Consider the following 26,112-nt stretch of genomic DNA (forward strand, 5'->3'; position numbering starts at 1 on the left):
TTACGTGAGACAGGGAGGGAGTGCCAAGGTAAGCCCTACTCCACACAGTGTCATTACGTGAGACAGGGAGGGAGTGCCAAGGTAAGCCCTATCCCACGCAGTGTCATTACGTGAGACAGGGAGGGAGTGCCAAGGTAAGCCCTACTCCACACAGTGTCATTACGTGAGATTGGGAGGGAGTGCCAAGGTAAGCTCTACTCCACACAGTATCATTACGTGAGACAGGGAGGGAGTGCCAAGGTAAGCCTTACTCCACACAGTGTCATTACATGAGACAGGGAGGGAGTGCCAAGGTAAGCCAGACTCCACACAGTGGATTGTCGTAGCGATAAGATCGCTTTGTGCATGTGGGCCCTGGTTACTTGTTTGTTCCGATGAATTGTTGCTCATAATATCACTCACTGGTTTGCCAGATCCAGACTCAAACATTTATAGGCAGCCATAGCTGGCATATTGCTGGGTGCACAATTAAACAACAAACAAGGTTACCCCAGTTTACTAGCCTTTTGAAATTAATGTGCCTGATTTCTGTCCCAGGTTGATTCCATCAATGATCGGCGTGACTTCAAGTCTGTGATGGATGCCATGAAAGCCACTGGGTTCGCCTTCATGCATGTGGAGACGTTATGGAGCATCGTTGCAGCTGTCATACACCTGGTGAGTACAAAAGGGCGTGGCCTTGTGTCGTCAAGGTGACACAGTCAAACCTCATCGGTCAGGCCCCGATTTCCCGAAACAAACCAAGTGAAAAAACTTCCAGTCTGAGTCTGAGTTTCTGTGTAGATCCTAACACCTTTATCAAGCAAGTGATGATAACTTGCTTGATAAAGGTGTTAGGATCTACACAGAAACGTCGCACTAATTGTAATAAAGAAGTTGTTCATCCATAGAACTCGTCTTACTTCATCACACCAACTTCTAAATGCCACTGAAAGAAGTGATTCGAGATTGTTTGCAAAAGTTTGTGTTTTGACTAAAAACTTAACTTTGTTTTGTGAAATCGGGGCCTGGACTCTGTCATACTGGAAACCCAACCCCTGGACTGTCATTGATGGTAACATCTCTGTAAGGGGTGTCACGATAAATCGAAATATCGATATATTTGCTATTGGTAAGCACTTAAAGTCAATAAATTGATTGTTAAATCAGTTTCTGATCAATAGTATGGATTTCAGTTAGGAATACCAATACTTTCGATTGTATTTACCATATCAATAAAATACACGCAATGCTGTTCAAATTTGTGTTTCTTTTGATCATGAGTGGTAGTAATTTACTCATGGTAATGTGGAAGTTTCTTTTTCTTAAATTATTAGGGTAAAGAAAAAACAAATCAGTCATATCTCAAATTTTACTTTTTATTTGTTATGGTTATAACATTCAAAGGAAACTTCAGTTTGAAGGTTTAATTCAACTCTAAAATCCATCTAAAATGATACACTGAAAACTATCGATATTTATTGCAATAAATTGCTTGCAATATCAATAGTTATCGCAATAGTTTCTTTCAATATCAATGGTTATTGCAATAGTGATTTCCTGACCAATAGTCACCCCTACATCTCCTTACTGTTAAAGGGGGCATGGGTGGCCAAGTCGTCTAAGGCGCCGCGATTCGCTGTGCAGAGTTGCGTCCCTTGTACACGCCAGAAACCTATGATTGTGGGTTCGAATCCCGGTTCGCCCCGATTATGTTTCTAGGTTTGTCAGCACCATACCCATGCTCGTGGGTTTCACGAAGTGGTAAACGTCTGAGACCTGCATCACTTGGGGCTTTCCTCCCACATTAAGCTGACACGCCGTGATATAACTGGAATACTGTTAAAAGCGGCGTTAAACCCAACTCACTCACTCACTCACCTTATTTTTAAAGGTTGACCATGCTCCACCAACTGTCCACAAATCAGGTGAAGTTAAGCAACAACGGTCGTGGAGAGCACGGCAGTTTGACCCCTGAGAGTTTCTTGGGCTTTGACCTTGCCCCATCCTGAAGCACATGTGGTGCCTACTTAGGCAAGAGACTTTTTTCGAAACATGCCGCTGCTCAACCAGCAGTGACTGGGTACCCGGTAGAAAGAGATGGTCATTTGACTGCTAACCATCTAGCGCCTCACAGGCAGCTGGGTTGTATACTCCCCAGGGAGATGAGAATGAAAATCTAGTGTGCACTGATCCATTGACTGGGGTTATAATGTAGTGCTTTCAGCATGCTTTTGGATGTGGATTTGGTGCATTATAATTTATATGCACGTTATTTTTACCTAGTGGCATTTTCGGTCTGTATCTAGAAGTTGTAAAAAAAGTTGACTGTACAAATTGTGTCATTGCTGTACGCTGCTTGCAGGGCAATGTGGAGTTTGGTGTGGCAGAGGAGGAAGACATCGCGTGTGTAGGGAACCAGTCAGTCAGCAACATCATCGCCGGGCTGCTGGGGGTGCGGCCGGACCAACTTGAGAAGGCGCTGTGCTCGCGTACCATCGCTGCTGGAGGCAACGTTGTGGAAAAGGGACTCACGAAGAAGGACGCCTACTTTGCCAGGGATGCCTTTGCTAAGGTTGGGAACGTTGTGATGCAATGCACCATAAATTAACTGTAAAGTCTTTTTATGGCTGTGACATGATGATATGCCTATGAACATGGGCTCAATCTCATTAAAATCAGATCTTAGTTCTTGCTATCGCTAAACAAATATCTTAGGACATCCCATGTCGCTTGCCAGATCATGAAAGTGACAGTCGGAATGTGTTTTCTAATCATGCAACCACGATATATTTAACAGGGGATATTCCGAACGACAGTTACGGGTTTTATGATTATATCCATACAATCTAGGCCATCTGTAAGCCATTCCAGAATGTTCTTCTTATCAGTTTTAAATTTTTTAATCGAGAATACGTCAAAATATATTTCGAAGCGTAGTCGCCAGTTTGAAACTAGTGTCGTAAAGCTCGATCAAGCTGCTTTCTGATTGGCCAATGTCAATTTCTTGTCAGTCATTTCATTGGTCGGTCAAAATTCGCGAAAGGTCGTTCTGACGTGACCCGTAATGGGATGTCCTCAGATCTTTATTTAGCGGTAGCGAAGACTAAGGTCTGATTTTAATGAGATTGACATGGGCTGAAAAAACCCATAAACTTTGCAATGACTTGGATAACAACGGAAGTGAAAGTGAAAGAATTTTACTGGCGTTGAAAGTGGAAAGTGTGGTAGGAAAAGCATACGTAAGCTCGGTTTTAGATTGAAAATGATTTAATATTGGTGAGGGAAGGGGAAGGGAGCTTAGGAGAGGGAAATATGAGGTGGAAGATGGAATATAACCAGAGATGAAGAAGTTAGAGAAAATAAATTAACATGTTAATGCAGCCCATAAGAACAATTATTTTTTGTTAGATTTAAATGGCTGCAACAGGTTTATTGTTTTATCTATCAAAGCCTAGCGACGAAAGATAATATATTGGTAACAATTTATATATATAGTGATTCTGATTCCACACAAAAAAAAAAAAATGTGGCGCCAAATGGAAGAATATTGACCATGTTTACAAAAAAAAAAGAAAATGAAATTCGGACACATTTTGATAGGGTGTGCACTTGATGTGAGAGTGAGTGAGTGAGTATGGTTTTACGCCGCTTTTAGCAATATTCCAGCAATATCACGGCGGGGGACACCAGAAATGGGCGTCACACATTGTACCCATGTCAGGAATCGAACCCAGCTTTTCGGCGTGACGAGCAAACGCTTTAACCACTAGGCTACCCGACCGCCCCCTTGATGTGAGAGGGACATTGGGTGACATGTGACCCGTGAAGATCGGGGATGGAATTAGCCTTCAGCAACCCATGCTTGCCGTAAAGGGTGACTATGCTTGTCGTAAGAGGCGACTAACAAGATCGGGTGGTCAGGATTCTAAATACATGTGTCATCATATTCCAATAGTGTGGATCGATGCTCATGACATCAATCACTGGATTGTCTGGTCCTGACTATTATTTACAGACTGCCATCATATAGCTGGAATATTGCTGAGTGTGGCGTTAAACAACAAACAAACAGCCACGTGCCTAACTGTCTGTGTCATGTCTGCAGGCAATCTATGACCGTATGTTCAGCTGGATAGTGGGGCGCATCAATGAGGCAATTGACCCCAAGGCCAGCGGCGTCCGATACACCAGCAAGGGTACCGTCATCGGAGTCCTCGACATCTATGGCTTTGAGATCTTTGACAACAACAGGTATACCTAATGAATAAGTAAATCTTTTGTTTGGGTTATATCATAGTATCAAATTGTATATTTGAAATTAGGTATATGTCCAATTTAAATGGTATCCATCAAAGATGAAGTCATCATTATTGAAGCTGAGAGTGAAAAGTGCAGCGTGGATGTGCATTATACTGACTCCATGCCAACCAGTCCTTGTTTAAGCCCTGTAATACTGAGCAGCAGGCAGGATAACAACAAGTACCATCTTTTGGTATGATGCGGCCAGGGATCGAATCACAAATGTTCTGCTCTCCAGGCAGATGCTCTATCCACTAGACCACAGAGGCAGTGGCTGTCTATCATTCAAAATAGTTACTTAATTGATGGTACTTAGCATTCTGTAAAATTAACTACCGTATTTCCTCTATTAGACACCTGGGCTTCTATTTATTTCGGACAAGCCTTTTTTGACCTGGCGTCAATTAGAGGCCCGGCTTTTATTAATACCCCCATTTCACTATGACCATGAATTTAGGTCCCAAAAAGAGATAATTAATTGTATCAATTGATCGACCCGGCTTCTAGTTTTTGCACTGAACAATTGACCCGGCTTCTATTAGAGGCCCGGCGTCTAATAGAGGAAATACGGTAGTACATTCAACTGGAGCAAAGAAATGAAAATATATCAGCTTCAGTAGACACTGAAGTCAGATCCATTTTATCTCAAGTAGTGTTCATATGTCAGAGACCAATGAAGATCCGTGGTAGAATAGGTCTTCAGCAACCCATGCTTGCTGTAAAAGGCGACTATGCTTGTCGTAAGAGGCAACTACGGGATCGGGTGGTCAGGCTTGCTGACTTGGTTGATTCATATCTTCGCATCCCAATTGCGTGGATTGATGTTCATGATGTCAATCACTGGATTGTTTGGTCCAAACTTGATTATTTACAGACTGCTGTCATAGCTGTAATATTGCTAAGTGCGGTGTTAAACAACAAACAAACAAATCATATATCATTCTTTTATGGAATTGAAAAAAACTCAACATCGTTTCGAAAGATGCAAAAGGAAAGGATATTTAGTAATTTAGCAAATGCCTCTATGATGACTTCTTATAAAGTTGAAAAAGTTACGTAATGATTGTGTAATGTGAAATGATTGTGTGATGTGATGTGAACTGATTGTGTGATGTGAACTGATTGTGTGATGTGATGTGAAATGGTTGTGTGATGTGATGTGAAATGATATTGTTTGTGGTTCAGCTTTGAGCAGTTCTGCATCAACTACTGCAACGAGAAACTCCAGCAGCTGTTCATAGAGTTGGTGCTGAAGCAGGAACAGGAAGAGTACATGCGGGAGGGCATCGAGTGGCAGCATGTGAGTTGTCTCCCCTGCTCTGGCGGATTTGATCAATGTATTTTGTGACGGAAATGTGTGTCAATTATTCCCACAGTGTTCACATCCCCAACTACCCAGTGGAGTCTATCTCCATTCTATAGATAGATGCTCTTGACCCTATCACTACAATACTTTTCTCGTGACATCGCCGTCAGTATCTCTCTATTCACATGTGAGTTGTCTCCCCTGCTCTGGCAGATTTGATCAATGTATTTTGTGACGGAAATGTGTGTCAGTTATTCCCACAGTGTTCACATCCCCAACTACCCAGTGCATTCTATCTCCATTCTATAGATAGATGCTCTTGACCCTATCACTACAATACTTTTCTCGTGACATATCAGTATCTTTCTATTCACTAGGGACACGGGTGGCCCAGAAGTCACCCGGTAGTCGCGGTAATTGTTGTGCCCCTTTGGCAGACCAGGAACCTATGATCATGTGTTATAATCATGATAATCCCAGATCCACTCTGGTCATGTTGCTTGGTTTGTCAGACCCATTCCTGTGGGGTTCACCAAAGTGGTAAGACCCATAAAGACCCGGGGTAGAATAGGTCTCCAGCAACCCATGCTTGCTGTGAAGAGGACTATGCTTGTCGTAAGGGGCGACTTACAGGATCTGGTGGTCAGGCTCGTTGACTTGGTTGATGCATGTCATCCTATCCCATATCCCATTGCATGGATCAATATTCATGATTTCAATCACTGCATTGTCTGGCCCAGACTTGATTATTTACACTTGATTATTTACACAAGCGACCATTACAAGAATCTGTAGAAATGTAGTCTCATATATATTTTAGTGTAGGTCTAGGGTAGGGAATGCCATTCTGGTCAATTGGGAAAACGTTTGCAACTTATTTACTATTTCCCAGTTTGTTTGTTTAATCAGGATAGTTTGAGAATGCAGACCAACAGCAACGCACCCAACTGTTGCCTTACATTCTCACTATACTAATTATATGATAGCTGAAATGAAATAGAAGTTAATATTGACAAACAAATAACTGAGCTGAGGAAAGAGTATTCAGATTAACGATAGTCATCACTTGTTTGTTAACATGACAGCCAGTCAGAGTTCAACTCCATGCATAGTTGGGGGGCATGATGGCCCAGTTGTCTAAGGCGCCACAATTCGCTGTGCAGAGTTGTGTCCCTTTGGCACGCCAGAAACCTATCATTGTGGGTTTGAATCCCAGTTCACCCCAATTATGTTTCTAGGTTTGTCAGCACCATACCCATGCTCGTGGGTTTCACCGAAGTGGTAAACGTCTAAGACCTGCATCACTTTGTGCTTTCCTCCCACATTAAGTTGACACGCCGTGATATAACTGGAATACTGTTAAAAGCGGCGTCAACCCTAACTCATTCACTCACCATTCATAGTTGTGGCTGCCTAGCACAGTGGGGGAGCTGTGACTGGTGGCAGCAACAGTGTAGAGAGCTCTGCGACCAGGCTAACGCTGTGTGGAGGGTGCCTTCCAAAGGGCTTGAATATTGTGAGTGAAATTGTGTATGCACCCTTACAGGTGGACTACTTCAACAACAAGGTGATCTGTGACCTGGTGGAACAGCCCCACAAGGGGGTCCTGGCCATCCTGGACGAGGCCTGTCTCAGCGTGGGCAAGGTCACGGACAAAGTAAGTATGGTACCGCCGACACATGCCCTGTAGAGACCTTCAGTAGTTGATAGGAGTATTCTGATTGTCCAGGGGGGCACGGGTGGCCCGGTCGTCTGAGGCGCCGCGATTCGCTGTGCAGAGTTGCGTCCTTTGGGCACGCCAGAAACCTATGATTGTGGGTTCGAATCCCGGTTCACCCCGATTATATTTCTAGGTTTGTCAGCACCATACCCGTGCTGGTGGGTTTCATCGAAGTGGTACACGTCTGAGACCTGCATCACTTCGGGCTTTACTCCCACATTAAGCTGACACGCCGTGATATAACTGGAATACTGTTAAAGTGGCGTTAAACCCAACTCACTCACTCACTCTGAGTGTCCAGGGTGGGACTGAGTGAGACACAGTATTTCATGGTATCATGGATCTGAAACATGTTCAGTTCCTTGAAATGTACATTCTACCCTGAATTTGGAGTTTACTCGATTCTGATTGGTCAATCGTAGGCTATTAAATCACAATAAACCCCCTCTGATTGAGACAGCTGGTTTGACGGGCGCATCACCGCAGAAGGTAATATTCATGGAATAGTACTTTTTTCAGTCATTGTCGGTAGGCATATTTAAATAATTATATCTACAATTACAGGTTACAAAATGCACAGATGCGGTTACTACAATATTCAAAGAATGTGTGGCAATACGTTTCGTGCAGAAAACACGACAGAAATCTACAAAAGGAATGCATTTACGTTTTGGAGACAACAGAGTGCTTAGAATTTTGGCGCTTTTCTATATACGGCTGTGACATCATATCTTTTGCGTCACAGTGAGCGATATGACGTCATAATGGTGACGTGCGATGTCGAGCGAAAACCTTGCAAAGCTTGCTTTGTTTTCTTTAGGGATGCCCACCTCATGTTAGCTTACCAAGTTGCCGTGCTGATATGCTTTCAATGCCTGTCATATGTTCGAGTGAAGTATTACCATGTAAACAAACTTGCTTGAGTATATTTTGTTCGGTGATTCCGTAATTCAGATCGATAACCAACTCAAAACACTGGATTCAACTCATGCCGCTTCACTCAGTATATTTGCTAACACCAAAGAGTTTGCGTTTTATTCAGTCATGGTAGAATGGAGATAAACATACAGTGTTTTCAATGTAGAGCTAGGTTACCTGTAGATTTAACCGCGCCAATTTTAACATTTGAAACCTCACGCTGCGCGTTCGGTTCCAAATTCAATTTAGCGCAGTCACATCTTCAGGTAACCAAGCCCTACTTTGGAAACACAGTACGTTTATCTCCTAAATGTATGATGAAGTACGTGTAACTAACTGGGGATTCCATCAACCATCCATACATTTGAGGTATATGACATACTTTTTGAGATGTTCCATTTTAAGTAAAACACATGTACATGTATCCGTTAAGGGACCAGTGATTTAATTTTCGGAGATAAACCTACTGTGTTTTGAAATTTCATGTGGTCCCACTGTAGAGTTTTTTTAAATTTGGAACTGAGTGAGATGGACTTAGTCAAATTTCAAAACACAGTGGGTTTATCTCCATTCTACCATGACGGCAACAACACTGAATACAGTGATCTCTTGCAACGTGTAACAACATAGGGTACAAAGGTCCGCAATCGTAGAACATTCCGAAAAATGGTCACAGGTATTTTTTATGTAACAAATATTACCAAAGTTCAAAATTAAGATATCCATAGAGTGGTTAGGAATGTAATGATATTTCAGTTCCCACTTGAAGACATTTCAGGCTAGATTTTCAACTCATCCACCATGCACGTGTCAGAAGCAAGCACTTTATTCCCTCCACCCCTGTGTTGCAGATGTTCCTGCAGGCCATGTCCCAGAAGCTGAACCACCATGACAGGTTCACCTGCAGATCGGTAAGTCATCAGCCTTCACTTACTGGACAGATAAGATTTACAGCTTAGACATAGATGATTCACTGCTTAGACAGAGATGATTCACTCCTAAGACATAGACGATTCACTGCTTAGTCAGAGACGATTCACAGCTTAGGCAGAGACGATTCACTGCTTAGACAGAGACAATTCACTGCTTAGATGGAGATGATTCACTGCTTAGACATAGACAATTCACTGCTTAGACAGAGATGATTCACTGCTTAGACATAGACAATTCACAGCTTAGGCAGAGACGATTCACTGCTTAGACAGAGACAATTCACTGCTTAGACGGGGATGATTCACTGCTTAGACATAGACGATTCACTGCTTAGACAGATGATTCACTGCTTAGACATAGACAATTCACTGCTTAGACGGAGATGATTCACTGCTTAGACATAGACAATTCACTGCTTAGACGGAGATGATTCACTGCTTAGACGGGGATGATTCACTGCTTAGACATAGACGATTCACTGCTTAGACAGAGATGATTCACTGCTTAGACAGAGATGATTCACTGCTTAGACGGAGATGATTCACTGCTTAGACGGAGATGATTCACTGCTTAGACAGGGATGATTCACTGCTTAGACAGATGATTCACTGCTTAGACATAGATGATTCACTGCTTAGACAGAGATGATTCACTGCTTAGATGGAGATGATTCACTGCTTAGACGGAGATGATTCACTGCTTAGACAGAGATGATTCACTGCTTAGACAGAAGATTCACTGCTAAGACACAAGATTCACTGCTAAGACAGGAGATTCACTGCTTAGACAGAGATAATTCACTTCTTAGACAGAGACAATTCACTGCTTAGACATAGACGATTCACTGCTTAGACGGAGATGATTCACTGCTTAGACAGAGATGATTCACTGCTTAGACAGAAGATTCACTGCTAAGACACAAGATTCACTGCTAAGACAGGAGATTCACAGCTTAGACAGAGATGATTCACTGCTTAGACAGAAAATTCACTGCTAAGACAGGAGATTCACTGCTTAGACAGGAGATTCACTGCTTAGACATAGACGATTCACTGCTTGGACGGAGATGATTCACTGCTTAGACAGAGACGATTCACTGCTTAGACTCAGACCATTCACTGCTTAGACAGAGATGATTCACTGCTTAGACAGACCATTCACTGCTTAGACTCAGACCATTCACTGCTTAGACAGAGATGATTCACTGCTAAGACAGAAGATTCACTGCTTAGAAATAGACGATTCACTGCTTAGACAGAGATGATTCACTGCTAAGACAGAAGATTCACTGCTAAGACATAGACGATTCACTGCTTAGACAGAGACGTTTCAATGCTTAGACAGAGATGATTCACTGCTTAGACATAGATGATTCACTTCTTAGACCTAGATGATTCACTGCTTGGTCATAGATGATTCACTGCTTAGACAGAGACGATTCACTGCTCAGACAGAGATGATTCATTGCTTAGACATAGATGATCACTGCTTAGACATAGATGATTCACTGCTTAGACAGAGACGATTCACAGCTTAGACAGAGACGATTTACTGCTTAGACAGAGACAATTCTCTGCTTAGACATAGATGATTCACTGCTTAGACATAGATGATTCACTGCTTAGACATAGATGATTCACTGCTTAGACAGACGATTCTCTGCTTAGGCATAGATGATTCACTGCTTAGACAGAGATGATTCACTGCTTAGACATAGATGATTCACTGCTTAGACATAGACGATTTACTGCTTAGACATAGATGATTCACTGCTAGGACAGAAGATTCACTGCTTAGACAGAGATGATTCACAGCTTAGACATAGATGATTCACAGCTTAGACAGAGATGAGTCACTGCTTAGACACAATTGATTTACAGCTTAGACAGAGATGATTCACAGCTTAGACAGAGATGATTCACTGCGTAGTCAGAGATGATTCACTGCTTATGCCCCCCTTTCATTACGACCACGAATATCCCAAATCACCCCGAAATTTGCCAATAATGCAAACTTTTGTTGCTAATCGGATTGAAAAATATGAAGAACGCCAGGAATGGGTTAAGAAACATGTACGAATTACAAGATTCATGTACGGATCATGTACGAATTGTAAGAATCACCTACGGCTAAGTTACGAATATGCCAAATGTCGTTCTTACTTAATTCTTACATGATGCGTAGTTGACTTGGGACATTCGTGGCTGTTTCGGGATGTTTTCAGGGCGGAGGACAAGAAATTTTGGGAGCCTCGAATCGCTAAGAATAGCCAAGAATGCAAAAGAATCGATTACGAAGCTGTTACGGAACATAAGAATAAATTACGAATGGATTACGATACAGCCACGAAATTGCAATTTGGGGACCCTTCCACGAAAGTTTTTGACAGACAAAAACTTTCTCACCGATTCGATGAACTCCCGTGAAGTATACGATTGTTTGGGAATCTAATAAGATTCACTTAAGAACTTCAAGAAATGATTGAGATTTATCTACGAACATAAAAAAATTCCTATTCGGGGTGATTCGGGATATTCGTGGTCGTAGTGAAATGGGGGCATTAGATATAGACCATTCACTGGTTAGACAGAGATGATTTACTGCTTAGACAGAGATGATTCACGGTTTTGACAAAGACAATCCATGGGGATGAATACTGGAACTCATCCTGTTGCTAAATGTGTGTTCATGGTAATGGAGCCAGCAACGTTTCTGTCTGTAAAAGGGGGCACAGGTGGCCCAGTCGTCTAAGGCGCTGCGATTCGCTGTGCAGAGTTGCGTCCCTTGGACACGACAGAAATCTATGATTGTGGGTTCGAATGTTTCTAGGTTTGTCAGCACCATACCCATGCTCGTGGGTTTCACCGAAGTGGTAAACATCTGAGACCGGCATCACTTGGGGCTTTCCTCCCACATTAAGCTGACACACCATGATATCACTGGAATACTTTTAAAAGCGGCATTAGACCCAACTCACTCACTCACTCACTCACTCACTCACTCACTCACTCACTCACTCACTCACTCACTCACTCACTCACTCACTCACTCACTCACTCACTCACTCACTCACTCTGTCTGTAAAAATGTAGTTGCTTTGTTGTACAACTTTGAAGATAAGAGACATCAATAGTTATCATCAATGCATCCCTACATAAATATGGCAAATCATTTGCCATAATTTACTTTTCCACTTTCTCATCTGAGATACTTTTTGTATGAAGAGGAATATGAGTATCCATTCAGAATCTGTTCAGAACATTTTACTTCATAAGAATCAGAACTCTCTCCATAAACTTCTTATATTTCCCTTGGTGGTTGGGTAGCCTAGTGGTTAAAGCGTTTGCTTGTCACGCCGAAGACCCGGGTTTGATTCCCGACATGGGTACAATGTGTGAAGCCCATTTCTGGTGTCCCCGCCTTGATATTGCTGGAATATTGCTAAAAGCAGCGTAAAACCATACTCACTCACTCACTCACATCTTTCCCAGCACTCAACTGAACCTTTGAAATAATGTACAATTATGCCCTACATTCTACATTACTGGATACTACAACTGCTCTCTATGCGCACTAATTTGATGTACAGAGTTGCCTCCCTTACGCATGCCAGGATCCTGATTGTGAGTCAGAATCAATCCCATAGTCACCCTTATGAGTCTTGTGGGCTTCATCCCCGTCGTCGTATGTGTCACCCGTGGTAAACTTCTAAAACATGCCTTCCTCCCATCTGACACTCTAGTATAACTGGAATACTGTTTAAAGTCGATACCCCACGTGGGTACAATGTGTGAAGCCCATGTCTGGTGTCCCCTGCCGTGATATTGCTGGAATATTTCTAAAATTGACATTTAACCACTAACGCACTCACTACACATATTTGTTCAGCTTGTGCCGTCTGACAAGACCCTGGACCATGACAAGGACTTCCGTATTAAGCATTACGCGGGCGATGTCACCTACTCCGTGGAGGGCTTCATCGACAAGAACAGGGACACTCTCTTCCAGGACTGCAAGAGACTTCTGTTCAACAGGTGGGATTCTTATAAATGGTTCAGTTTTGTGAGAAGCTTTCATGAACTTTTATGTGCAAATTAAATGGCATTTATTATCTGTTTTCTTTCAGGATGTATATATTGTTAAATATGGTAAATTGATGTGGAATTCATAGCAGATTGTAATTGTAAAGTTAAATTTTAGCCATGTAAATACATTATTGTTATGGTGACAATGATGTCATGTACCTGATTGTTACATAAACAATGTCATGACTGTTACAGTGACAATGTCATGTTGTGATTGTTACAGTGACAATGTCATGACTGTTACAGTGACAATGTCATGTTTTATTGTTTCAGTGACAATGTCATGTTGTGATTGTTACAGTGACAATGTCATGTTTTGTTGATTCAGTGACAATGTCATGTTGTGATTGTTACAGTGACAATGTCATGTTTTGTTGATTCAGTGACAATGTCGTGTACTTGATTGTTACAGTGACAATGTCATGTTTTGTTGATTCAGTGACAATGTCATGTTGTGATTGTTACAGTGACAATGTCATGTTGTGATTGTTACAGTGACAGTGATTGTTACAATGTCATGTACCTGATTGTTACAGTCACAGTGTCATTTTGTGATTGTTACAGTGACAATGACATGTACCTGATTGTTACAGTCACAGTGTCATTTTGTGATTGTTACAGTGACAATGACATGTACCTGATTGTTACAGTGACAATGTCATGTTGTGATTGTTACAGTGACAATGTCATGTTGTGATTGTTACAGAGACAATATCATGTTGTGATTGTTACAGTGACAATATCATGTTGTGATTGTTACAGTGACAATATCATGTTGTGATTGTTACAGAGACAATATCATGTTGTGATTGTTACAGTGACAATGACATGTACTTGATTGTTACAGTGACAATGTCATGTTGTGATTGTTACAGTGACAATGTCATGTTGTGATTGTTACAGTGACAATGTCATGTACTTCATTGTTACAGTGACAATGTCATGTTGTGATTGTTACAGTGACAGTGATTGTTACAATGTCATGTACCTGATTGTTACAGTCACAGTGTCATTTTGTGATTGTCACAGTGACAATGACATGTACCTGATTGTTACAGTGACAATGTCATGTTGTGTTTGTTACAGTGACAACGTCATGTTGTGATTGTTACAGTGACGTCATGTACTTGATGGTTACAGTGACAACGTCATGTTGTGATTGTTACAGTGACGTCATGTACTTAATTGTTACAGTGACTGTCATGTTGTGATTGTTACAGTGACAATGACATGTACCTGATTTTTACAGAGACAATATCATGTTGTGATTGTTACAGTGACAATGTCATGTTGTGATTGTTACAGAGACAATATCATGTTGTGATTGTTACAGAGACAATATCATGTTGTGATTGTTACAGTGACAATGACATGTACTTGATTGTTACAGTGACAATGTCATGTTGTGATTGTTACAGTGACAATGTCATGTTGTGATTGTTACAGTGACAATGTCAGGTTGTGATTGTTACAGAGACAATATCATGTTGTGATTGTTACAGAAACAATATCATGTTGTGATTGTTACAGAGACAATATCATGTTGTGATTGTTACAGAGACAATATCATGTTGTGATTGTTACAGTGACAATGACATGTACTTGATTGTTACAGTGACAATGTCATGTTGTGATTGTTACAGTGACAATGTCATGTTGTGATTGTTACAGTGACAATGTCATGTTGTGATTGTTTCAGTGACAATGTCATGTTGTGATTGTTACAGTGACAATGTCATGTTGTGATTGTTACAGTGACAATGTCATGTTGTGATTGTTTCAGTGACAATGTCATGTTGTGATTGTTACAGTGACAATGTCATGTTGTGATTGTTACAGAGACAATATCATGTTGTGATTGTTACAGTGACAATGACATGTTGTGATTGTTACAGTGACAATATCATGTTGTGATTGTTACAGTGACAATGTCATGTTGTGATTGTTACAGTGACAATGTCATGTTGTGATTGTTACAGTGACAATGTCATGTTGTGATTGTTACAGTGACAATGTCATGTTGTGATTGTTACAGTGACAATGTCATGTTGTGATTGTTACAGTGACAATGTCATGTTGTGATTGTTTCAGTGACAATGTCATGTTGTGATTGTTACAGTGACAATGTCATGTTGTGATTGTTACAGTGACAATGTCATGTTGTGATTGTTACAGTGACAATGTCATGTTGTGATTGTTTCAGTGACAACGTCATGTTGTGATTGTTACAGTGACAATGTCATGTTGTGATTGTTACAGTGACAATGTCATGTTGTGATTGTTACAGAGACAATGTCATGTTGTGATTGTTACAGAGACAATGTCATGATGTGATTGTTACAGTGACAATGTCATGTTGTGATTGTTACAGTGACAATGTCATGTTGTGATTGTTACAGAGACAATATCATGTTGTGATTGTTACAGTGACGTCATGTAATTGATGGTTACAGTGACAATGTCATGTTGTGATTGTTACAGTGACAACGAGCTGCTCAAGTGTATGTGGCCAGAAGGGAAGCTGTCCGTGACTGAGGTTTGTTGTGTTTAGAGTTGAGGGACTTTTACTCTGACAGCCTTTTAAATGTGTTTAGCCTGGGGCAATTGTATTACTTGTTTACCGATATTGATCTCATGTAACCTGATAGCAAAATTAAATCAAAATCAGTATTTTAAGATAATTGATGTAATGTATTACTGCCCATTACCATTGATTACCATATATCATTGTGTGTATTACACAATTTAATAATTGATTCATTGTTCTGGGGAATAATTGCTATCCCTTTGCATGAATTGAATTCTTTTCTAGTGCTCAGGAGAGAACAAGCTTATTCAAAATGTCAATTGTATATTTTGAGATAAAGGTTACTAGACTATTTCCGTCATCTCACTTCAGACCACCAAGCGCCCCATCACAGCTGGCACCAGCTTCAAGAGCTCCATCATCTCTCTGGTGCAGAACCTGGCCTCCAAGGTAACGGGAGATTAGGGCTGGGATGAGTCCATATTTACTACCCAGAGACCCGACCCCCTATTACCTGACCCTACCCGGGTACCCGACCCCCCTATTACCTGACACCACCCGGGTACCCGACCCCCTATTACCTGACCCCACTATTACCTGACCCTACCCGGGTACCCAACCCCACTATTACCTGACCCTACCCGGGTACCCAACCCCCCTATTACCTGACCCTACCCGGGTACCCGACCCCCCTATTACCTGACCCTACCCGGGTACCCGCTATAGGTCTCAAGTTAGTTACAAAATGTTCAATTGGGAAAAGTTTTACCAGAGCAAAAAGTACTTAAATATGGTATTAAATGTTCTGATCGTGCAAATACTGAAGTTGACTGAAACTTTGACTTCACTTAGTTGTATAAAAGTCAGAAGGAATGTGTGCATAGTCAGAAAGAAATGCAAACTTTTACAACTTGAAGTGTAACCATGGAATTTTATTGTTATTGTCATTTAACAATATATCACGTGACTAACAACAGGCTCGGATAGTCCTGTGGGTACCGAGGTCCTACTCAGGAACCGCCCAACCCGAGTACCCGAGTTACCTGTGCCAGCCCTACGGGAGATACTGTCATTCAGTCAATTCTGTGGGTTTCGAGGATTTAGGATGCCAAATCACTCTTAAACTTCGTCTAGTTTATTCTAGCTCATCATCACATGTTCAAACAGATAGGTGAAATACTGGAGTAGTGCTGGTGGCTTGATTGACTTCAATACAATGCAGAAATATCGGAATATACTGATATTTAGACTCAAATAAATAAATGGTCACGTTAATAATGTCTTACTTTTCGGTTACTGAAGTTTTGTATTTAATGAATAACTACCGATTGTGCACAGAACAGTCTCTTGCACATAGTGATACTAACAACGAAAAACAGTTACTTCCCTTTACAACTTAAATGAAGCCCACTAAATATAAAATTAACCCAAACAATTAATCAAAATCCAACAACATCAGTAGCAGGCTTTCCTCCAGCTTCAAGGGGGCAGTGGGTGCTACAGTGCTTAAAGCGTTCGCTCTTCACGCCAAGGCTTGGGTTCGATTCCCTGGTCATGATATTGCAGAATATTGCTAGAATCGGTATGAAACCATGGCTTCTCATCAAGTATACTGTGTACCAATCTCATTAAAATCAGACCTTAGTTCTCGCTACCGCTAAACAAAGATCTGAAAACATCCCATTAGGGGTCACGTCAGAACGACCTTTCATCCGACCAATCAGTGCGTCACTTACCAGATTATGAAAGTGACAGTCGGAATGTGATTTCTAATCATGCAATCTCGAAAACTTTAACATGGGGTATTCCGAACGATAGGTACGGGTTTAACGACTGAATCCTTACAATCTAGACCATCTCAGAATGTTTTTTTGTTCAAGTTTCAAATTTGTAATCGAGAATTTGTTAAAATATGTTTCGAAGCGTAGTCTCCAATTTGAAATTTGTGCCGTAAAGCACGAGAAAGCTGCCTTCTGATTGGTCATTCCATTGGTCTTGTCAAGGTTCGCGCAAGGTCGGTCTGACGTGACCTGTAATGGGATGTCCTCAAATCTTTGTTTAGCGGTAGCGAGAACTAAGATCTGATTTTAATGAGATTGACTGTGTACAAGAATGTTTTGGGGAGGCATGATGGTGGCAGTCAAGTTATTGTTCAAGTTGAACCAAGAGTTTTGTATTTATATGTTACGTAAATCAACTTGTATGACATTGTCCTTTACAGCAGGCATATCTGTGTCAAGGTGCTGAGGTTCTCCTGTGCAAGTCATTGCAAAAAAATAATAATAGTCTTGGTCCTCAGGCACCACCCACATCCTCCTAAAGTGTGCCGCACGTTTCGTTTTTATTTCCATTCTTAAATTTAAAAAAAAATCCTGGCTCTAACCAACAATGTGATCCAATATAGCATGCAGTTACTTCCCTTTACATGTGCACTGCTTTACTGTGCTATGGTAATGACAGCAATAGGAGTTATGTATGCTTGTTTATGTAGGGAATCTCTTTCCCTGGTAGATGGTACACAACAGTTTATTTGGTTACATACTAGTTTGAATAAGCGAAAAACACAAAAAAACACCGCCTGGACGTCCCATATTTTCAATAGTAATCGGAACCATTTCTTTTATTTTTTTAAAGCCTTTGATATAGTAATATGAAGAATTTGTTGGTCCTTAATTTCTTTTGAACAGTATATGATTTTGAACAGTATATTTTCAGTATTCCTGCTTAAGGGGAATGTTTTCCTAGCTATGAACCTTGTACATAGCAAGTGAAATATTTGTTTCAAAATGATAGATAAGTGGCTGTTTAGACTAGCGCAAATGACTTTGAACACTTTTCCTTGTATGAAGGACCGCCTCTGTGGTCTAGTGGTAGAGCGTCCGTCTGGAGAGCGGAAGGTCCAGGGTTCAATCCCCGACCGCGTCATACCAAAAGACGTTAAAAGATGGTACTTGTTGTTACCCTGTCTTGCGCTCGGCATTAAGGGGCTAAAACAAGGACTGGTCGGCTCGGAGTCAGTATACCATGTATACTGTGTCTGAGTGGGGTATTCATGTTAAACTGCAGCATGGTATCTCAGTGAGCTAGCACTAAATCGGCATCAGTCCGGACTAGTACAAGCAGCCACACAAACACACACACGTACATGCACGTCGCTATATATGTGCAATAATCTTGGACGCGACGTTAAACCCCATTTCACCTCACCTTGTATGAAGTGGAATGAGTACTGTAAGCGGTTCACTAAACAAGCTGCGTGACCTTCACTTCAGGAGCCCCACTATGTGCGGTGTGTCAAGCCGAATGAGATCAAGTCGCCGGTGGTGTTCGACGACACGAGGGTGAAGCACCAGGTGATGTACCTGGGCCTGATGGAGAACGTCCGTGTGAGGAGGGCAGGGTTTGCCTACAGGATGGGCTACACCAGGTTCCTACAGAGGTGAGATTGACATGGTGAAAGTTGGGGTGTTGCGTCTCTAAGTTATGCCATAAACATATGATCGCGGGTACGAATCCCAGAATACTCTACTGTAAACGCCACATCTTACACTGTTACAAATAATTGTTTGTTTTCTGGTGTTTAAAGCTGCACTCAGCAATATTCCAGCTATATTACGGCGGTCTGTAAATAATCAAGTGTGGACCAGACAATCCAGTGATTGACATCATGAACACGATCCACGTGATTTGGATACGTTGACATGTGTCAACCAAGTCAGCAAGCCTGACCTTCCGATCCCGTTAGTCGCCTCTTGCGACAACAAAGTCTGCTGAAGACCAGTGCTAATTATATAACCCAGATCTTCATGGGTCTGTTACGATGAGTTCAAATTCTTCTTGTTATTAGTGCAGTAGAATGGTGGGAACTAGCTATGTTTTCAAAAATTCTGCAGTTAGGTGTCAAATTTGAAAACTTTGCAGGTATCAAATCTACATGTGACAACTGTAAAACAAAGGTTTATCTGTATCGTATCAATTTACGACTAGAACAAACAAAGTTCAGTCATCAAGCATCTGTTGTGTTTCAGGTACAAGTGTATCACGTCGAAGACATGGCCCAAGTTCCGGGGATCTGATTTTGATGGCGTCAAGAGTATTATACAGGAGCTGAACTTTGACAGTGATGTCAAATACGGACGCTCCAAACTGTTCATCCGATCCCCTCAGACCCTGTTCTCGCTGGAAGAAACCCGTGACTCCAAGATACCACCAATAGTGCTCTTCCTGCAAACGGTAAGGATTTGCACACCATATCATTAAGTCAATATTCTACTCCAATATCATACCTCCTGTGTTGAGATCTGGGGCGGTCGGTTAGCCTGGTGGTTAAAGCGTTTGCTCGTCACGTCGAAAACCCGGGTTTGATTCCCGACATGGGTACAATGTGTGGAGCCCATTTCTGGTGTCCCCCGCCGTGATATTGCTGGAATATTGCTAAAAGTGGCGTAAAAGCATACTCAATCACACACACTGTTTTAAGATCTGACAACACCTCCGTAGATCTTCATGGGAAGTAAACACTGAGGGAACTTTGATCACCTGGGCCCACTTGCACAAAGCGATCTTAGCGCTAAGATGATCGTAACTCCCATACTTTAACATAGGCTTACAATAGTCTTAGCGCTAAGATTGCTTTGTGCAAGGGGGCCCTGATCTTAATAAAGGAGGTTAGGTAAAATGGGTTTTTTTGTCGCGTGCAAGATTATTGCACTTATATAGAGTTATATAATGGATAACTTGATAGAGTGATAGCGTTTGTGTGTGCGTGCATGCATGCTTTTATAGTGCCAGCCCACAGAGATACCACGCAGTAGTTTAACATGAATATCCCACTCAGACACAGTATACTGACTCCGAGCCTTGTTTTAGCCCCTTAATGCCGAGCGCCAGACAGGGTAACAACAAGTACCATCTTTTAACGTCTTTTGGTATGATGCTGTGGGGATCGCACCCTGGACCTTCTGCTCTCCGGGCGGACGCTCTACTACTAGACCATGGAGGTGTTCTCTTATTGAAGGATGGGTTCTTTAAACACTGATCAGGCAACACTGTGTTGTTGTTTCAGCATTGGCGGGGAGGAATGGCCCGATCCCGGGTGAAGAAGATGAGAGCCATCTACCTGATCATGGGACGCTACAGGAAATACAAGATGAGATCCTACATCATGAGTCTTGTCGAGCGCTTCAGGTAAACCTGTAGACATGATAGAAGGCCTGATTCAGCACAGGAGGGAACACTCCTTATGAGGCCATCCCTCTCGGGATTCTTCAAACAGGCTGCAGAGAAGATTAGTTAAAAAAAGATGTTGTTAAGGCTTCTTGATTAAGGATTGTCATTTTGTAGCCTGTTGAAGTTTTTGGTCATTTGTAACTGAAATTTTAGTTTGTTTTAGACATCTGTCCGTATTATACCAATTCAAGAAAAAGTTTCGTTCGGTATGATTTAAATTATATTAGAAAGACACAAGAGGAGGAAGTTGAAGGAATATGAGTATATCAAAAAGCTTTAAAAGGCCTTCAGATTTAAAAAACCCACCAAAAATATGTCATTCCTGTTGTCAACTTGACAATACTTAAGTTAAACACATTCATTTTCCAGTGTTGATTTGCATAAATATGGAAATATTTGATGGCCTGGAAATAAGGTCTAGAAGTATTCGTGACCTGGACACTCTTAGAATTAGCAGGTATGTGTTTGTTTCAGGAATGTGAGGAACAAGAAGGACTATGGCAAGAATATCCAGTGGCCGCGACCTCCGTCCGTCCTGGAGGGACTGGTCAGCATGCTGCAGAGAATACACAACAGGTAAGTCCACTGTCAGTCCTCCACACGGACAGTCCTCCACACGGACAGTCCACACAGTCAGTCCTCCACATGGACAGTCCACACAGTCAGTCCTCTACAGGGACAGTCCACACGGTCAGTCCTCCACATGGACAGTCCACACAGTCAGTCCTCTACAGGGACAGTCCACACAGTCAGTCCTCCACATGGACAGTCCACACAGTCAGTCCTCTACAGGGACAGTCCACACGGTCAGTCCTCCACATGGACAGTCCACACGGTCAGTCCTCCACATGGACAGTCCACACGGACGGTCCTCCACACGGACAGTCCACACGGTCAGTCCTCCACATGGACAGTCCACACGGTCAGTCCTCCACACGGACAGTCCACACGGTCAGTCCTCCACACAGACGGTCCACACGGACGGTCCTCCACACGGACAGTCCTCTACATGGACAGTCCACACGGTCAGTCCTCCACATGGAGGGTCCACACGGACGGTCCTCCACACGGACAGTCCTCTATATGGACAGTCCACACAAGGACAGTCCACACGTGGAGAAGACTGGTGGTTGAACACCTGACCCTGTTCCATATGGCAATCTTAGAGCTGAGACAATCGTAACCCCATCTTTTTAGCACTGACTTACGACAGTCGTCGCACTCTGAGCACTTTGTGGAATGGGTCCCAGGTTTGATTCCCAACATCAGTACAATGTATCTGAGGCCATGATATTATTGGAATATGGCTAAAGTAGCATAAAACCAGACTCCCTCACTCACTTCTGGTGTTTTTGACCCGTGAAGATCCGGGGAAGAATAGGTCTTCAGCAACCCATGCTTGCCGTAAAAGGCGACCATGCTTGTCGTAAAAGGTGACTATGCTTGTAAAAGGCGACTAACAGGATTGGGTGGTCAGGCTCGCTGACTTGGTTGATGCGTGTCATCATATCCCAATTGCATGGATCGATGTTCATGATGTCAATCACAGGATTGTCTGGTCCAGACTCGATTATTTACAGACAGCCGTCATATAGCTGGAATATTGCTGAGTGCAGCGTGAAACAACACACCAACCAACCTGTTTTTCTTACCTCAGATGGAGAGCAAACATGATACTACGCAACATACCCAAGGAGGATCGGCCAGCTCTCCGCCTCAAATGTGCAGCGTCCGATGCTCTCAAGGGCCAGAGGATCGATTATGGCCTGAAGCGAAAGTGGGAGAGCAACTACCTGTCTTCGGTGAGGATCAAGGGGAGACAGTTCCATCTGCACTTCCAATACAGGAATATATCTAAGATTACAAACTATGTGCCCTCGGCAGCCTAATTTGGGAAAAATCAATACTTTGTTTAAAATTGGGATTTTGACAACGTTTGTTTGTTTGTTCATTCAGAAGTACTAAAGAGTGCAATGATTTCAATAATGTAAACCTAGGCTTTGCATCCTCTTGATTGTTCTTGTTATTGGTCATACAGGGAAATGAAAATCACCTTGACAAAGCAATAGCATGATTTGGAAAAACTAATTGATTACAATTTGAGGATGTTGTTAACAGTTGGATCATACTATTGGCCTCTGAGCAGGTTGAGTAGTTTTGTTTATATATGGGGCAGACACGGACTGAATATTGGCCTCTGAGCAGGTAGAGTAGTTTTGTTTATATATGGGGCAGACATGGACTGAATATCGGCCTCTGAGCAGGTTCAGTAGATTTGTTTATATATGGGCAGACATGGACTGAATATCGGCCTCTGAGCAGGTTGAGTAGTTTTGTTTATATATGGGCAGACATGGACTGAATACTGGCGTCCAAGCAGGTTGAGTAGTTTTGTTTATATATGGGCAGACATGGACTGAATACTGGCGTCCAAGCAGGTTGAGTAGTTTTGTTTATATATGGGGCAGACATGGACTGAATACTGGCGTCCGAGCAGGTTGAGTAGTTTTGTTTATATATGGGGCAGACATGGACTGAATATCGGCCTCTGAGCAGGTTGAATTGTTTTGTTTATATATGGGGCAGGCATGGACTGAATACTGGCGTCCGAGCAGGTTGAGTAGTTTTGTTTATATATGGGGCAGACATGGACTGAATACTGGCGTCCGAGCAGGTTGAGTAGTTTTGTTTATATATGGGGCAGACATGGACTGAATATCGGCCTCTGAGCAGGTTGAATTGTTTTGTTTATATATGGGGCAGACATGGACTGAATACTGGCGTCCGAGCAGGTTGAGTAGTTTTGTTTATATATGGGGCAGACATGGACTGAATACTGGCGTCCGAGCAGGTTGAGTAGTTTTGTTTATATAAGGGCAGACATGGACTGAATACTGGCGTCCGAGCAGGTTGAGTAGTTTTGTTTATATATGGGGCAGACATGGACTGAATACTGGCGTCCGAGCAGGTTCAGTAGTTTTGTTTATATATGGGGCAGACATGGACTGAATATCGGTCTCTGAGCAGGTAGAGTAGTTTTGTTTATATATGGGTCTGGATAACTCTGTTCCATATCGTGTACTGTGTTGGTTGTGGTGGATCTGATACCAATGACTTGTTTCTGTGTCAGACCAAAGACAACAGCTCCACCCATGACTTTGTGTCCCAGATGAGTGTCCTCAAGAGTCAGGACCACTACAGCCGGGTCCTCTTCTCATCCTTTGTCAAGAAGGTAAGAGTGGATCGAATGGCGGAGCAGGAGGGATGAAGCACTGTTGCCGTGATAGATACATGTTGGTGTGATAGATACATGTTGGTGTGATAGATACATGTTGGTGTGATAGATACGTGTTGCTGTGATAGATACATGTTGCCGTGATGGATACGTGTTGCCATGATAAATATGTGTTGTCTTGAAAGATACGTGTTGCCGTGATAGATACGTCTTGCCGTGATTTGATCTTGGTGGGTTCTACAGGTGACTGTGTTCTAGAAATGATTTAAACACAGGTGGAGTAATTTCACATTTCTAGGTACCGTGGATTGTTGCACATGAAATCATTGACAAGATTGTCTGGCCCAAAAGAAAAGAAGAGTTATGGGATTTTATATAATAATAATGATAATGATTACAACACCTATAATTACAATAACAACAACAAGTATCACCTACTTCTGAGACTGACAATGACGACAACCAGAAATGTTAAAATCAATGTTTTGAAGCTTTCTTTGTCGAGTTCCTCGTTGCCACAAGGTAACATAAGACTTATTTATTCAGGCAAACAAATTCAACAAAACTGCTGACAGGGGTGTGGTCATCACAGACAAATACATCTACAAGCTTGACCCCAAGAAGAAGTTCAAAGCGATGAGGAAGGGGACGCCTATTTCAGATGTGAGTATCATATATACGTCTACTAACAGACGGAGCATCAGTGGCCAGTTGTCTGAGGCGTTGCAATTCACTGTGCAGAGTTGGGCACGCCAGAAATCTATGATTGTGGGTTCGAATCCATGTTCGCCCTGATTATGTTCCTAGGTTTGTCAGCACCATACCCGTGCTTGTGGGTTTCACTGAAATGGTAAACGTCTGAGACCTGCATCACTTCGGGCTTTCCTCCCACATTAAGCTGACACGCCATGATATAACTGGAATACTGTTAAAAGCAGCGTTAAACCCAACTCACTCACTGCTCCCTTGGGCATGCCAGAACCCTGTGTTCATAGGTTTGAATCCCTGATTTGCCCCGATTATGTTTCTAGGTTTGTCAGCACCGTACCCATGATTGTGGGTTTGAATCCCTGATTTGCCCTGATTATGTTTCTAGGTTTGTCAGCACCGTACCCATGATCGTGGGTTTCACCAAAGTGGTAAACGTCTAAAACCTGCATCACACACACCTCATCACAATCTATACCCTCTCACCCATGGTTTACGTGTACCAGACTGAAAGCTGAAATTGTTCTTCAAATTTATGGCTCATTTCGCCTAGAATTTTTGTGAAGAACCAAATTATGCACAAAAGAGAATAAATTGATAATCATGTGTAACATCAATCAACATATATGTTTTTTGATTACACCATTCATATGTCCATTTCAAGAAAGTTTACGATTCGCTTATGAAAATATGTTAAATATAGAGTTGAAATGTCTGTACTGTTCCCACACAAGGGACAGGTGTAATTTCAGTTATTCAATGGGACCCGTGAAGGTTCCGGGGTAGAATAGGTCTTCAGCAACCCATACTTGCCTTAAAAGGCGACTATGCTTGTCGTAAAAGGCGACTATGCTTGTCGTAAAAGGCGACTAACAGGATCAGGTGGTCAGGCTCGCTGACTTGGTTGATACATGTCATCGATCCCAAATGTGTGGATCGATGCTCATGCTGTCAATCACTGGATTGTCTGGTCCAGACTCGATTATTTACAGACCGCTGTCATATAGCTGGAATATTGCTGAGTGCGCGTTAAACAACAAACAAACAAACAAACAAACAAAGAAAAACGAAACAGTTATTCCATGGAAACATTCAGGAATTGGAATTGTAAAAGGCGGAGGAAAGTATGTCCACTTGAACAAGATATCTAAATGTGCCAATGTGCTTATC

At 42.1% G+C, this 26,112-nt stretch overlaps 1 protein-coding gene across 1 annotated transcript in view; it reads left to right on the forward strand.

Moving 5' to 3' along the window:
* Nucleotides 1-26,112, forward strand: part of LOC124144348 (unconventional myosin-Id-like) — an 82,377-nt gene that overhangs the window by 53,523 nt on the left and 2,742 nt on the right. The window contains exons 7-22 of the mRNA XM_046513715.2: nt 538-657; nt 2,345-2,554; nt 4,088-4,233; nt 5,467-5,581; nt 7,134-7,244; nt 9,077-9,136; nt 13,047-13,192; nt 15,725-15,779; nt 16,143-16,220; nt 19,043-19,209; nt 19,799-20,003; nt 20,836-20,957; nt 21,474-21,575; nt 22,657-22,801; nt 24,130-24,231; nt 24,781-24,897. Coding sequence (XP_046369671.2) covers nt 538-657; nt 2,345-2,554; nt 4,088-4,233; nt 5,467-5,581; nt 7,134-7,244; nt 9,077-9,136; nt 13,047-13,192; nt 15,725-15,779; nt 16,143-16,220; nt 19,043-19,209; nt 19,799-20,003; nt 20,836-20,957; nt 21,474-21,575; nt 22,657-22,801; nt 24,130-24,231; nt 24,781-24,897 — 2,001 coding nt within the window. The remainder of the gene's footprint in view (nt 1-537; nt 658-2,344; nt 2,555-4,087; nt 4,234-5,466; nt 5,582-7,133; nt 7,245-9,076; nt 9,137-13,046; nt 13,193-15,724; nt 15,780-16,142; nt 16,221-19,042; nt 19,210-19,798; nt 20,004-20,835; nt 20,958-21,473; nt 21,576-22,656; nt 22,802-24,129; nt 24,232-24,780; nt 24,898-26,112) is intronic.

The sequence above is a fragment of the Haliotis rufescens genome, unplaced genomic scaffold (assembly GCF_023055435.1).
Source record: "Haliotis rufescens isolate VD_foot unplaced genomic scaffold, xgHalRufe1.0.p SCAF_10, whole genome shotgun sequence".
Taxonomy (NCBI): Eukaryota; Metazoa; Mollusca; class Gastropoda; order Lepetellida; family Haliotidae; genus Haliotis; species Haliotis rufescens.